Source organism: Anomalospiza imberbis, chromosome 12 (genome assembly GCF_031753505.1).
Source record: "Anomalospiza imberbis isolate Cuckoo-Finch-1a 21T00152 chromosome 12, ASM3175350v1, whole genome shotgun sequence".
Taxonomy (NCBI): Eukaryota; Metazoa; Chordata; class Aves; order Passeriformes; family Viduidae; genus Anomalospiza; species Anomalospiza imberbis.
Genome location: NC_089692.1, coordinates 7674966 through 7689526, shown reverse-complemented (window position 1 = coordinate 7689526; position 14561 = coordinate 7674966). Strand labels below are relative to the sequence as shown.

At 39.6% G+C, this 14561-nt stretch overlaps 1 protein-coding gene and 1 long non-coding RNA gene across 12 annotated transcripts in view; one reads left to right on the top strand and one right to left on the bottom strand.

Moving 5' to 3' along the window:
• LOC137481138 (uncharacterized) overlaps positions 1 to 14561 on the top strand; it is a 28155-nt gene that overhangs the window by 12563 nt on the left and 1031 nt on the right. The window contains exons 2-4 of the long non-coding RNA XR_011003338.1: positions 2155 to 2304; positions 3947 to 4039; positions 8736 to 14247. This is a non-coding gene — a long non-coding RNA (uncharacterized lncRNA). The remainder of the gene's footprint in view (positions 1 to 2154; positions 2305 to 3946; positions 4040 to 8735; positions 14248 to 14561) is intronic.
• Positions 11044 to 14561, bottom strand: part of PHKB (phosphorylase kinase regulatory subunit beta) — a 72357-nt gene continuing 68839 nt past the window's right edge. For 7 of the 11 annotated variants that reach the window (XM_068202610.1, XM_068202617.1, XM_068202611.1 and 4 more), the window contains 2 exons: positions 14087 to 14227; positions 11044 to 11862 (listed from right to left, as the gene is read on the bottom strand). In XM_068202610.1, the coding sequence (XP_068058711.1) occupies positions 11722 to 11862; positions 14087 to 14227 (282 nt within the window). In that variant the 3' untranslated portion in view covers positions 11044 to 11721. The remainder of the gene's footprint in view (positions 11863 to 14086; positions 14228 to 14561) is intronic. The other 4 variants (XM_068202614.1, XM_068202620.1, XM_068202613.1 and 1 more) reach the window with 1 other exon arrangement.

Genomic DNA, 14561 nt, shown 5'->3' with positions numbered 1-14561 from the left:
AACTATTTTTGTGGATCCCTTTGAAGTGTAGAGCAGGGAGATTGTTACAGTTTTGTGGACCTTTGTATTTGGGATAGACTGCTGTAGAAAATTTTAGTGCAGTCAGACAGTAGAGATTTGGGTGGAAATCTTTATGGAATGGGGTGGTGGGAACATAAATATTCCCAAGCACCAGGTTTGCAATGTAAATAGCAAGAGTAACTAATTGTACCTTGAGCTCTGAGGAGGCACAAAAATCTTCTGAACTGGAGCTGTTGAGTGCAGCTGCCTTGTTAGTTTTAGGACCCCAGAGGAAAAGTAAGCCAGGTGCAGGATGTTTTCATCTGCTCCCTGTTCCTGCTCTCTCCAGGACAGGCTGTGTGCTCTGGACTGGTGCATGTGCAGGGCTGGGGGCTGGGGGCAGGAGGGAAGGCTGCCAGCCCTGCCACTGCTCTCTCTGGTGACAGACTAACAATTGGAAGGGCTTGGTTTGCATCAACATTCGGTTACCTCTCTCTGATATCTGAGTCTAGCATAACTTAAAAATCTAATTTGTCTCCTTATTTAGTATGAGACATTCAGTCTTTAAATTTGCATGCTGTGAGAATCACTAAAAACCCAGTTGTGCCACAGTCAGTTGACTGTGTGCTCTCTGGTGTATATGCTGCCTGTTTGCCCATCAAAGAATCCAGAGAGTGCTTTGTGGAATTTGTACACAGTGTCTGAGGGTAGAACACGCTGAAAGGGAGTTTAGTTTAAGTGTTTCTAGCCCTTCAATTGGGAAAACTCAGAGAAATCCGAAACCACTAGTATAAAAAAGTTATTTGATGTAATAACAAAAAAAATGTAATTAATATTCACAATATAGTGCACTTTCAATTTAAAGAGATCATTACAACCTTGGTTTTGGCTGGTTAATGGATATAGGCTTTGAATTTCTGAGTTATGAATGTTTTTAAATCATGGAAGAATTAATAACACTCATAAAGGATCTCAGCACAACAGCTCTTCTCAGAGAATTTAATAATTAATATCAAATCTGTAAGAGGAAGTTGTTTGTGGTTCAGAATAAATTATAGAAGAAATCAACAGAGAAATCTCTCCTGGCAAACTTTGTGTATTTATTTGTGTCTGTAAAAACAGTGCCTGATGAGAAGGGAATCCAAACTTTCCTTCCTTGCATTTAGTCATGTTTTCTTGCAACTTTGAGAAGGCTGAGCTTTTTAGCTGGCTTCTCACTAAACAGAAGGCATTAGATTTGTTACACCATGGTACAGAAACCACAGTGGATGTCTTGAATGAGACCTCTTAGACACACCAGAGGTAACAAAGCCTGTGACTAACTGTCTTAATTACCCAATATTATTCTTGTTTTGAGATTTTCATTCAGCCTTCTATCTCTGCAAGTTACCTGCTTGCAGTCACTGCATATTCCAATTACTGGCTTCAGTGTATTAAGTACTTATTTCCAGTGAGTTTAATTTTTTTTTTTGGCTTGGCTCAGAATTTGTGTCTGTGAGTATCACATTTTGAGATCAGCACAAACGAGTTGGATGCATTTGCAGAGCTCCTGTTGCAGTTCTCTTAAAAGCACATATAACTTCTCTGTTGGTGTTGGTTTGGTTTGATTTCCCCCCCCCCCTTTCTCTGAAAAGAAGGTGAGCTTCTTTCTGAATTTTGCTGGTATTGCAAGAACACCTATATAACTGGAAATTATTGTTCAGTAAATATTAATAATAATCTTTCCTTTGCCATGTAGTCTTCCTTATCTAAAATGAGAAGGTAAATTGTTGCATTTATTTTCTTCTCTTATACAACCTTTATTTTAACAGTATTGCCTCTGTGATTGGGCTTTCAACTAAAAAATTTCAGTATTTTTAACATGTCTATTGTCCACCAGGATTTTTTTATGAGAGGGTGATGTAAAATACTATTCATTTGAAAATTTCAGCTGCTTTGTTTGTGCTGATCTAATTGTTGTAGCTATGGAAACTGGAGGCCTAATGCCAGACAGCTGCCGAGATCTCTTCTAAAATGTTATTGGAGTTTGTCATTACAAAACTTCATGGGCCAGTTCCCAGTGTGCAGGCTTGGATAGTGGAGATTTTCTGAAAGATTATCTAAAAGGCATGGTGGATATTCGAAAGTAATTTTTTGTTTCATATCCCCCTGCAGACTGTTATTGAACAAATTGAAAATTTGAGCTGACAGCCTTAAACACATAATGCTGTAACCTTTGGAACAGCTGGATGGAGCAAGGAGCAGAGAGGAGTGCCTGGAGTCACAGGAGAAGTCAGTGGCAGCCTCAAGGGAAGGAAAATCTGGGTAACACTTGGGGAATTGTTCATTATTCACTCAGACACTAATGGAAACTTTACCATTGGTATAGCAGAGAGCAGCATCCCACAGTTCAAGTGAATGTATTTGAAAATCCTGTCCGAAAATAGCCCCACTTGCTGGCCTGGTGCCAGGGTGTGTTTTTAATAAAAGCAGTTTAGTAGTGCTGCAGTAAAACTTGTGAATTTCTTGTAACTTCATGGTAGAAGTTTTTTACCAGAAATAAGTAAAATGTGATGTTTTGAAATATTACCATGAATAGGCTGTAGTGGACTTTGTGGGTCTAGCTAATACTTTAATATAGGTGTGGTTTTATTCATGAGCTGTCCTGAGTCTCTGTTACCAGGGCTCTTCTAAGAGAGGATGTAAAATAAAGCTCTTTCTGCTGCTTTCATCTTTTTCTATCCCAGAAGTGTGCTGGTTCTGGGGGCCAGATTTTGTAGGGCTTGGATCAGTTTTTACTTGACTCTTTGATCAAACCCACTGTAGATTTCAGAGGACGTTGTGAATACTGAAGTGTGTTTTGTATTGAAATTTTACATTGAAAGTGATTTGTCAGGTTGTATTGGAGTTACCTTTCTGTACAAGACCTCTTTTTCAGCAATCTAAAACTGATTCCAGTTCATCTGGTAGGAAGCTCTGAGTAAATGAATCTTACTGCCTTAATAGACCCCTGACTGAGATGCAGATGAGATGTTCCCCATCTTGTCAGTGGAATGAACACAGGAATTGTGTGTCTAAAAGTCCAGTAGAATTTGAAGTTCTGATTCTGTACCTATGAAAGTTCTATATGAATAGAATGCAAATAACTTCCTATACATTAACTCTGTCAGGTTTGAACAACAAATTAAAGAAGATTCAAGTCCTGCAATAACACCTTTGTGGGGTTTTTTGCTTCGCTGTGTTACACTGAGCCTATTTTCTGTGGAGGCCTTTGTACTGATGACAAAATCCTCTGCAAAAGTTCTTTTCAGGAGAGGGTGGGGGATGGAGCTCTGGCTTTGGGGTGAAGCCTATAACAGGGTTTGCAAAAGAGACCAAGTCTCCTCTGTGGGTTATCTGCAGTGTAACTTGCTTATGAGTGCAGTGAAAGGGGAAATATTGCTTCTATTATGCCAAAGTCATATTTTTTCTTCATGGAGATGTCATTCCATCTTCTGAGAGCATCAGCAGTCATTATAAAGCATTAATGTTGGAGCTAGTGTCTCCAGTCTGCAGTGCCATGTAACAATCTGCTCAAAACCACAACATAATAAAGGTACAACTTTGAGGGTGGGCTGCACAAAGGTTTGTGCCAGCTCAGGCCAGAATGACTTTGGTCATGTAAACAGGGGGGCCACTAACAGCAAATGCCACAAAGGCATTTTGGCTTTGTCTGCTCCTGTCTTTGTAGGAAGCCCAGTGTTTTGATATCAGCTTTAAGTATTTGCATCTAAAAATTATATGTATGGGATTTGCAAGCCTGTAGAAACTGTATGTGTAGAACTAAAACTCAGCCTAAAGGCATGCAGGACTGCAGAAGAGGTGTTTTCTGGTTTTTTGAATGATTCAAATTTAAGTCTTTTATGCTGCTTTTTAGTCTCTTGCTATTGATTTGAATCACTTAGTGATTGTTTGATTGTCTGTTAAGGTATAGGTGATTCTATTCAAAAGCAATGACAACAAAAATCTTAAAATGATTTGAAAGAAAGAACAGCTATTGCCTGTGCAATAGTAAGGACAGGTAACCACTTCTTTATTTGTCCTTGTCCTCCATCTTCTCTCTTACATAACATCTTCCATCTTAAATCCTTGCTTTGCAAGGAACAACAAATTATTTTGTTAAGCAATGATTTCTGTAACTGAAGCTTGGTTCAGAACAGCATTCCAGTCTGACAGGTCATTGAGGTACAGAGCAAATAATAGTGTACCATGATGGACTAGAAGAGATAGCTGACACCCCACGGACAAATATTTACCTCTGCTTTATGCATTTTTTTGGGTGGGTTACATTAAAATTAATGAGCTGCTGCTGTCTTTGAAGGTTTCTCCTTTTCTATGAAGGAAATTGCAGTGTCGTTAGAGCAGTGCCACTGCAATCTGTGTGACGGGGGAGGTGTCAATGACCACAGAACCTCCACTCCGGCTCTTAACCTCTGTTATTTATATCCCCAAATGTACAGTTTTTGTACATTTTATTTTTGCATGACAACTAAAATGTTCTAAAACGAAAGCATTTAAAGCAAACCAGAGTCAGGTCTAATACGAGACTTGATATTGTAGCTGGGTAAAGAATTTTTTAGTCAGTTGATGCAATGGGCTATTTAATATAAAGGCTTCAAGGTACAAATGAATTACAATTAACCTGATCCAAGGTAGCAAATACTCTGGTACTGGGAGGCAGATAGCGTTAAGGTGAAAAAAAATAAATATCCAGAAGCAGTGAATTCATTTTGTCACTTGAGGCTTGATCCAAAGCTTGTGTGAATCATGGAACTGAAACAGAGGCTGACAGCACTGAAGCTGAAACCTGCATTGTGAAGAAAGCTTAGTTTGAGAAGAGTTGGTGAGCTTTCTCTGTCTTGGCCAATGCCTCAAAGGACAAGAAGGATGTTACAATTTTTGCATGAAAAGAGGAATTTGGAAACAATTTCAAAGATAAGTGAGATCCAAATACTATTACTTGTTTTTATGTTCTCATATCTCACTATGAAATGTTTTTAATACATCTAACAAAAATAAACTTCCAAGGCTAAGGTCTCACAATGTATTTGCATTTTAAAAAATATATATATAAAATTATTCCAATAAATTTTGTTTATATGTGGCATAAAAGGTGTTAGCAGAAAATATACAGGAGGAGAGACTGTAGCCTCTCCCAACATGGTACTTAAGCAGGTGCCTTCCTATTCATAAAGGAGAGGCACAGGAATCTGCCAGGGCTCTGGAGCAAAAGTCTCTTGCATCTTTTCTGTAAAACACCTATGCTTTGAAGAGAGAGAGCATTTATTGCAGCTAGAAATACAACATATTTGACTGGGTGCTGTGAGGGCAGTTACCTGTCGGTTGGTTGGGAGAAGAAACATTTCTAACCATACATCAGGTTCTCTCCAGCAGAGAACAAAAAACCAGACTGCCAACCTAGACTTCCCATTTGGAAGGATTCCTGTGAGTACAATAATTTACCATTTCCAGCAGCACACCAGTGAGGTGTGTACAGTCTGGGGAATATTTTTGATGTTACTGCTTTGGCTGAGTAAAGTCAGGCACAGGAACATGGCCAGAATGAGGCTGATGAGCGGTAGCCTCTGCTGTCTGCATGTCCAGGAACAGCTTATGAAGTATCTTCTGATCCTGCCCAAAATCTTGTGGCCTCCCAGCCAACAGGAAGCATCAGTAGGGCTTGTCAGCCCAAGCCTCCAGTGCAGATCTGGCTGCTAGCAGTGGTGGGAGTACACACAGGTGAGGAGGAGGGGGGACTGTTCATTGATATTTTCTCCATCATATCTCGCAGATGTGCTCTGAGATGGCCAGGAAGCAGGCTTGAAAATTGATTTCCCTCTGTGTGTTGCTTGCAGGGTTTACAGGAGCCATGCTCAGCCATGTGACAAAACACCTTTCTTGAGTTCCTTTGCCTGGCTCTCTGTGCATCTTTTTTTCTAATTTTACACTTGGAGAAGAGGAAATCACCAAAAGTAAGATCAAAGTACAGCGAGTACTTAAATAATTTCACTTATATTTAAACCTCTGAGGTCCCTAGCACTGCAGAGAAAACAACATTGTGGGGAAGGAGATTTGTTCACAAAGAAAAAGCATTTTGGATTTAGTTACCTAGCTCAGTCTGGAGAGATGGCATGAAACTGTAGGGGCTCATTTTTGCATTCTAAAAGGCAGTTTTCTTTTTTCTTGGAACGCATTTATGTCCTGGCCAGCAATGTTAAACACCTTCCAGGTACATGAGAATCTTGTTAACATTTTCTTTCTGGCTTGTTTTTATTACTTATCATCGATTATAGAGCGGATGCACAAACACCCAGGTTTACAGAATGTGCTACAATCTTCTCTAAGCACATGGTTAATGTTTCCTTAGAAATGTTGCAGCATAATTTATCTTCAGGCAATGCAAGTTCAGCTGTGCAGCACACCTCACTGAACACACCTAGCCTGTCACTGGTACCCAGAAATCTGCTGGGTTTGCTTGCCCACGACTCAGATGAGTCCTGTGAGGGTCTGAATGCAGCCAGGTGACTCCTCCATGAGCAGTGCCAGGAATTCCAGCTTTACTGGCACAGCTGGCAGCCCTGCTGCAGGGACCACTGACTGATACAGGAGCCTCAGCAAGCAAAGCAGGAACTTGAGATGCTTGTAGGCAGCTTGGGCAACAACATCAAAAACTTGAATAAATAATCCCAGTCCTGTTCAAGGAGGTATTACATTATATGTTTTAGTTTTTGGAACATAACCCAGGGGGACATCCATACATCATTCTTCAGTGATGGGGTAGAAATGGTTTAGGAGGTGTTATTTACTTGCAAGTTCTCTTTTAGTAAATTGTGTTTCCTGCCAGAATGGAGTGATATGCAAGGTTTAGGTCTGTGCTACAGATAGAAACCAGCATGGTGCCCTCTCCTCATACAGGCCCTTGCACCTGAGTGGATTTCCTCATGTGGCAAGGCACAGAGACCTCTTTCTTTTGTTTCACTAGTGTGAAAGTTAAGTAAAAAATGATGCCTACATAACTTTTTTTATTTTTCCTGTGCATGATGTCACCCTTTCCCTCCCTCTGTCTGGCCTCAAATTCCCTAAAAACATCAACTATGGCATTCTTCATAGGCTTTCAGAGCTTCCTGCCACTTTCCCAAAACGACAAGGCTGAGGTGAGATCAATCCTTACTGTTGGGTAGTAGCAGGACCCTGTGTTCCAAAGAACATCTCTTTTGTCACAAAAGGCTGTAATTTTATGAAATGAGAAACTTAATTTTTGACCTGATCTGAAAAAAGTAGCAATTATCCTGTATGTACTTATGTGAAGAGGGGAAGTTTTTTAGTTCTTGTCTCCCTCCCCTTGTCAGAAACCTGCACTGTTATGGAAGGTTACAGAAGGAACCCTTGCAAACCTTTGAGGAGAGTCTGATTCAGGAAAGACCCACCACATGTAGCCTTTTACTTTCCTTATATCTGTTTTTGCTGCATTTGTTTTCGTTCCAGCTCCTGCTAATGTACAAAAGGAAAAAGCATGTTCAGGTGGAGAGAATACCATTGATAGTTCCTAATGTTAGAGTGCTACATGGGTAAATGAAAAGAATGCACATTCTTTATTCCGCTCCCTAAAACAAACCCCTGGGGGAAATCCTTTAACTTCTCTCCACCTGAGACCCCAGCTGAGTTTCCTTCTTACCTTCTCCCCATATTCACACACCCCCATGATTTGACCTGAGTGTGGAAGGAGCAGAGGTAGGTATGGACAGTGGATATAACCCTGCACGTTTCCTCTGGGCTCTCGGCCGTGTTTTCCAGCACTGTTGCGTTTTGTGTTCATAGCACAGCAAAGATTTTCTTGCTCATTTAATTTGCTCTTCCCATGTTGCAAGGCTTAGTTCATTAGCTTAAAAGACTGTCACGCTTCTGGAGAACAGAATATATTTGGCAGGAATGGATAGTAATTATCTAAAAATTCAATCAGGCCATTTTTTTGATTGATTTTGGGATGAGATATATAGGCTTCAGTGGAAATAATTGCATCCTAGTATTTTTTAATTTATGTTTTAAGCATCAGATTGCCCCACCACTCCCACTTCCTTTGGTACATTTATTTTTTCCTCTTACTGACTATATACAGAGTCTCTTGAAGGTAAATGCTCTGACTGTATTTTTTTTATTAAATATGTCTTCCACTTCCAGTGATGTTAGTATTGTAACACCCATGTAGCTGAAAAGAATTATTACAGAAGGATAATTTTCAGTCTTTAAAATGCCACTGGCCAAGCAAGTAGAATTTCTTGAAAACTGCAGAAGGTACATGAACATAAAATAACACTGATTCTGACTGATGACCATTTCTTAAGGAATTTGTTTTCATGACATGAACCTAATGTATAAGGCTTAAGGAAGTATTTTAAATAGCAGTGAAAACAAAAAATATGAGACCTAAATTACAAAAGCAGAATGGTATTATGACAGTAATGGTAAAGCTGCTGTTATCAGACACTGCTTGCTGATGGACCTTGATGAGAAAACATTGCTCAGAAAAATGCCCCATCAGTGTTCTGATACCATCACATCCCCCGCTCCAGGGCTGAGCCAAAAAAAGCCTGTTCAGTTCTGCATCTCTTCCTACATTTTCAGCTGTGATGGATTAGGAAGTAATAAAAAGGATTTCTCAGAGAGTGATTTATTGTTAACCTGATTGTACATTTTTTTCTGTATCTCTTCTGTATCAGTTGCACAGACTGATTTGTAAGAAAATAAGACATAAAATTCACGTGGAGGAAAGCAACAAAGCCAACAGAAAAAATGCCTTGAACTGCTTGTGTCAACTTCTTCTCTCCTGAATTCTCCTGGGGACTCGTGCAGTCTGAAATATCTGATGCACTGGGAACATGACACCTACTAAGAGGCACAGGAATCCAGTCTGAAGACTGGTTTTGGTAAAATTGAAGGGGACAGAGTTTGGGGGTGGAGAGGGGAGTGGGGTTGTGTGTGTTTAAATCAGGAGTTGATATTGGAGCTTGGTATATCCCCTTTTTCTAACAGTAGAGGAATTTTTTTTCCTGTGATTTGCTTAACTAAAATAATTTGGTCTTCTCAAGAGTATCTGATAGAGGAATATGGAAAAAAAGTGGTGCTAAAACCAACGTGCATTTACTACACAGCTGAGCTTTAAGTTTTTCAGCTGTTGTTTTCCCATTGTTTTAATGGATCTTACTTCCCCTGTAAGCAGAATGGGTTTTCAGGTTTTGGAGGTGTGAAGGTGTATAATAAAGGAACTGAATGGTGTGAACCCTTTAGGACTTATTTCTTTAATACCTGGAGCAACTCTATTGCCAATACGTCTTGTAAGTACACAGGGCACTGTAGTGACTGCTGCACCTGCAGTTACTAGTTTGTAGCCCCAAAGGCATCTCCTTCCTTATCCTTTTGAGGCAGAATGTTTTTAAACAAATTAGCACCAAGTTTGTTAAATATTAACCACATATCACTTGGGATGTGGCTGTTTAAAAACTGTCTGGTTTACCCTTTAATTTCTGCTATGCTATTTTATAATGTAGAAAAATATTTAATATAAATTTTAGTTTCTATTGCAATTACCTTGTGTTATAATAAAGCTATAATTTAAAAGGCAGGTTCTGTGAGAGCCATTTGTGTCAGGCTCCTGTGTCTTGTTCCTACTTCACCAAGAGAAAAATTAATGGTATTGTCCTTTCAGATTCAAGAACCTTTTTCAGAAAATGTGGACTCTGCTGGATTTTGCTATCTTCATCTTCTCATTTATCCTTATTTTGTAGCACCTGAAAAACTGTCCCAATCATAATTTCATAAACCTCGTGGTCAAGGCTATAAAGGAAAACAGAAAAAATTCGCATGGATTTTCATTCCAGGTTTGTATAAGGGTAAACAGTCACTGGCATTTTCATTCATTTGCAGCTCTAAAGTTCAGACCAAGATCAGCAAACCTGAGGCTAACCAATAACTCAGGGGCTAATGGAACAAGAGAGAAGGAGAAAGTAGGGGTAAGAAGTCACACTTGAAATCATGTGCAATCGCAAAACCAGAATCCGAGCTACTGTCTAAGAAACTGCCAGTGCTCCTGGAGTAATGTGTGGGGTCTGTATGTAAAGGATTGTTTCCTTTCAATAGCATTTACAGTTTGTAGACAAGAGTTATGTTCTGTATTGTATGGCCAGAGATAGGTCCATTTCAAATATCATTGTTAAAATCTACCAGAAACAGATCTTGCTACTCATGTGATCACTGAGCCGTGGCCAGCTGCAGGGCTGCAGGCAACATTTAACAGAAAGGACAGGTGGAGTCCATTGCAGTTGGTAACTCCTAGGGCAGTGATGCAGTAAAAAATCCCAGGTCCTGTTGTAGTGCTGGAAGGAGTGGCTGAGGCAGCGTTCAGCACTGCTGCCACGGGGCTGCTGCTGAGCTGTGCCCACCTTGCTGCAGTCAGGGCAGTGCTGCAGCCAGCACGGGCTGCTCCAGGGACAGACCCTCCCGAGCCATGGGGGTGTCCTCTGGATCTGCTTCCCTGTCCCCCTGGCACCCCCCCTCTGCTTGCACAGGTAAATGTCTTACAGCAAGGGGAGCAGCAGGACCAGGGGCTTTGCCCTCTGGAAGCACCTGCCTTTGACAGCAGTGTGGCAACAACTTCTTCTCAGCTGAGCTGCAGCTCCTCACTATCAGGTTAATTAGCAAAATGTTTAAGGATCAAAAAATGTTCTAGAGCTTAAGTGTGTTTTGTGCTGCTAAAAGTGGCACTTCAGTGCTGCAAGGTGGTTCTAGTAGCAGGTCAAAGGTTACCACTAGAGTCAGCAGGAGTCTCTTTGCATGTCAGAGTATTTTTGACAGTTTGTTTTTTTTTACAAGCATTTGCTTTTTATTATTTTCACCAAAATAAAGCATATAGCATACAGTGTTTTCACACATTTAGGAGATAAATAAGTGTATCTTGAATTCTTTAATACCATGATAACATATGTAATACAAAGTTATTTCTTCATTGATTTTAATTTAAATACAGCTTGCTTGCCTTTTTTTAAAAAACAAACTTTTATTGTGTTACCATACATTTCCCTTGTTAACTTACAGATGTTTAAATAACAACTGGGAAAATACAGTGATGTGTATTGCTAGAGATAAAAAGTTGCTCTATTAGGATGAAACCTGTATATCAAGTTACCAACCTGTAAATTAAAAAACCCAACACATTAAATGAATGCTGTCACTTGAACCGATAAAGAAAACCTTAAGAGAATAACAAATACTTCACCTCCAATTTGTTTGTAGAATAATAAGAAAATAATCCAGTTTTTGTATTTCCACATTGATTGGTATGCACATTAATTTATCTTCCACTTGTTTGCAATTATAAATAAATAGAGGTATAAAGACAAAATCTCATACTGCCGTTCCCTTGAATTTACCAGCTACAGTAGATGCATATTTTAAGATCATAAATACATTCCCATTCAACTTAATCAAATACCATAGGACTAACTTCATGTGCTTACTTTCATGCTGCATAGCTGAGAAAGGAAAAAATTTGGTGGCACTTGGTATCTTTAATGGCACTTCTTTCAGCAAAGGATAGGATGCATTTGTGTCACTAGCCAGGGTTACCCTTCAAACCAGTCCCTTATAATTGGCTTGAAAAATACATGGAACACTAAGTAAAGCAACAATTCCTGTGCTGGGTGCCAAGCTTTAGCTAATGGTGCAAGGATCATCGTGGCTTGATTTCATTTCCCCTTCCAGCAGCAAAGTGATGACAGCCTTGCTCAAGTAGCTGCACGTTCCCTTTTTTCCAAGTGGGTGGGTGTTGTAGAATGCAGTCATGTCACTCTGCAGAGAGGGAACAGAGGCTGCCATTAGTGTGAATGTGGAAAGCAGCCACACGCAGGGAAACAAGAACATCATCAGATATGTTAAAAATGCAATTGTGTTTTTTGGACTCTAAAACTAGAGAATAATTCTGCTCAATTTTCAGAAATCTCCCATATGTACTTACCTGCATCTATTTCCTCACTGAGTTTTCCAGGACTGCACAGATACCACCTTCTTAAAATGTTTTAAAATGTCATAGCTGTCAGAGAACAACTGCTCTCCTAAAACATGCAGCTGTGTGATGCCTGTGTGGTAGAATGGTGAGCCAGGGCCTTGGGTGTACATGAAGTGTGAACTGACTGAAGATTTATTCAGAAGGAAAAAATCCTAGATCCAAACCACAGGTAGCACATGAACTCATTCATTAATTAGATCACCAAAATAGGTGTCCTTCACTGAACACCTGTTTTTCACTGTTAGTGACATTAAAACACCTGCTTACTCTCAAATTATGCATTAGCTGCTCTAAAAAAGGTTTAATGCTTTAATTCAGGAAATTGATTACTGTTACTTTTATTAAATCAAGGGCAGAGATTGTGTGGAGAAAATAAGACGACTTCTGTAGTTTTAGGGTGTGTCTGAACTTACTAGAATAAATACTTTTAATATTTATTACATGTTAACAGGGAATCAACAAAGTTCAAAATATTTGCAAATCCATTTAATGGAAGACCATAGTTCTGACAAATCAGGAGGTTTTAGCAGTGTTAGGAAACCTTGAGACAGAGCACCCTAAGAACAGTCCCAGACAGGGTTACAGTTACTGCCAGCAGGCATGCACCTCGGAATATGGGAGAGCCAGGTTCCAGAAAACTTTAATGCAAGGAGCTGAATTTCCAACAGCAATCTTTAATATTAGTCACAACTCTAAATCAGGGCTCTTCCTAAGAGACAAAAAGGCATTATTCTAAGTAGGTCTGGGCTTGGAGAATAGAGGCTAGGGCAGCACCCGTAAAAACTGGGGTTTGCATGGAATTTTCCTTTCTGTTTGCAGCCATTGGGGATTTGCAGCTTGTCACAAAAGTCAGTAGCAAATTCCAGGTGCTGTGTGGAGCTGGCACTTGAGAGCCATTTGCGTGGATGATGGGTGGTTTTGCTGTGGCCACAGAGTCACTACCCTCCAACCAAAAGGATCATAATTTCCAGGAAATTGTGTTCTTTTCTAAACAAAGGTATTGTGCAAAGTGACACACTGCTGGGGCTGGGTATCTGGCTTGCTTTCAAATCTTAGTACAAAAAACCAGTGGCAAAAGAGTGAACATTGAAACATTTGAAAGCGTTCTTAAGCAGCACATCCTTCCTCATGTTCTAAAGGTACTAAAAATTCAGCAAGAGGAAGAGCTGTTGCATGTCAATGTTATGAATCAATAGATTCTTCAGAGATAGTACAGATAACTTCAAATATATTGTCCACAATAAAATGCCAGCTGGAGCAAGGAAGATCATGGTCAGTAGCTCTGGGACTTGTCTCACCATTTTACTCTTATCTCCTCCTTCAACCAGGCCAGTAAACCTGGCTTTATTACAGAATTTCAGAGCTTTGAGGCACCAAAACTTGTAGTGAGAATATTCAGATATCTTTAAGGCATAAAACCTATAATTCTGGTGAAGAAAATATTAAAAGCATTTATTCCTTTATTTGAATTTTAGCCAAACTTTTGTCAGTTCATGAATGCAAATCTAACAGAAAAATCAGTAACAAAGAACAGTTCTGTATCTCAAGTTCTTACTTTAGTACTGTCAGTATGAATTCTTTGGTTAATAAAGTTTTCTTAGTCTCTGTGTACATAAGATCCTAAGTTCACACTTCCTCCCTGAGCTTTAGTTTCTTTTGTTTTGTTATTTTTAACTCTTCTCTGTTCTAGTGTCCCTCCTAAAGAACTCTCCCCTTTGAGGAGAACTCTTCCAGCTCACTGACAGAGTCCCATTTCAGAGCCATGGAACACAGAGAATTCTCCTCACTGTGACATTTTGAATTTACAACTCAGCAATAAAGTGCACCTCTTTCATCTCTGCTTAGAGGCTCTTTGCAGATCTAGGCAGCCCTTGGGTATATTAATTTCTTATTTGTGTTCCATTCTGAACTTCTGTCAATTGCTTTTTACTCTGAACTGCACAGAATTAACATTTAGAAGTAACTTCAGTAAGAATGGTAAATTTGGTAAGACAGCAATATTTTACTCACTTGATTTTCAGCTCCCTTTGGACTGCTGTGATCTTTCTGAAAGTCATGAAATGCTTCTTGCACCACCTTGTCCAAGTCCACTTTGTCCTGGAACTCTAGCTCAGGATTTCTCTCCAGAATAACAGATATAACCATCAGCAACTAGAAGGCAGAAAAAGATCGTAAGACTTTAAATTTCACTTTTTAAAATTCAGGTTACATAACAGCACTGCTAGTAATTGCATGTGCCTCTTTTAAGCAGGAAGCCATTTAATAATGGCACAGGTGATAGTGCACAGGTAATAGAATTCTGACTTGATAAAAGAATCACTGGAAAAACAGGCTTTTTTGAAAGGTTTCAATTGCTGGTGACTGCCCAGCTGAGGGCATGGTGTAAATGATTGACATTAACACCTAACTTGGCTGGGAGCCAGGGAAGTTTTTTTCTGTTTTATTCAGTTCACTGTGTGGCTGCACAAATGCTGTGGAGAGAGTG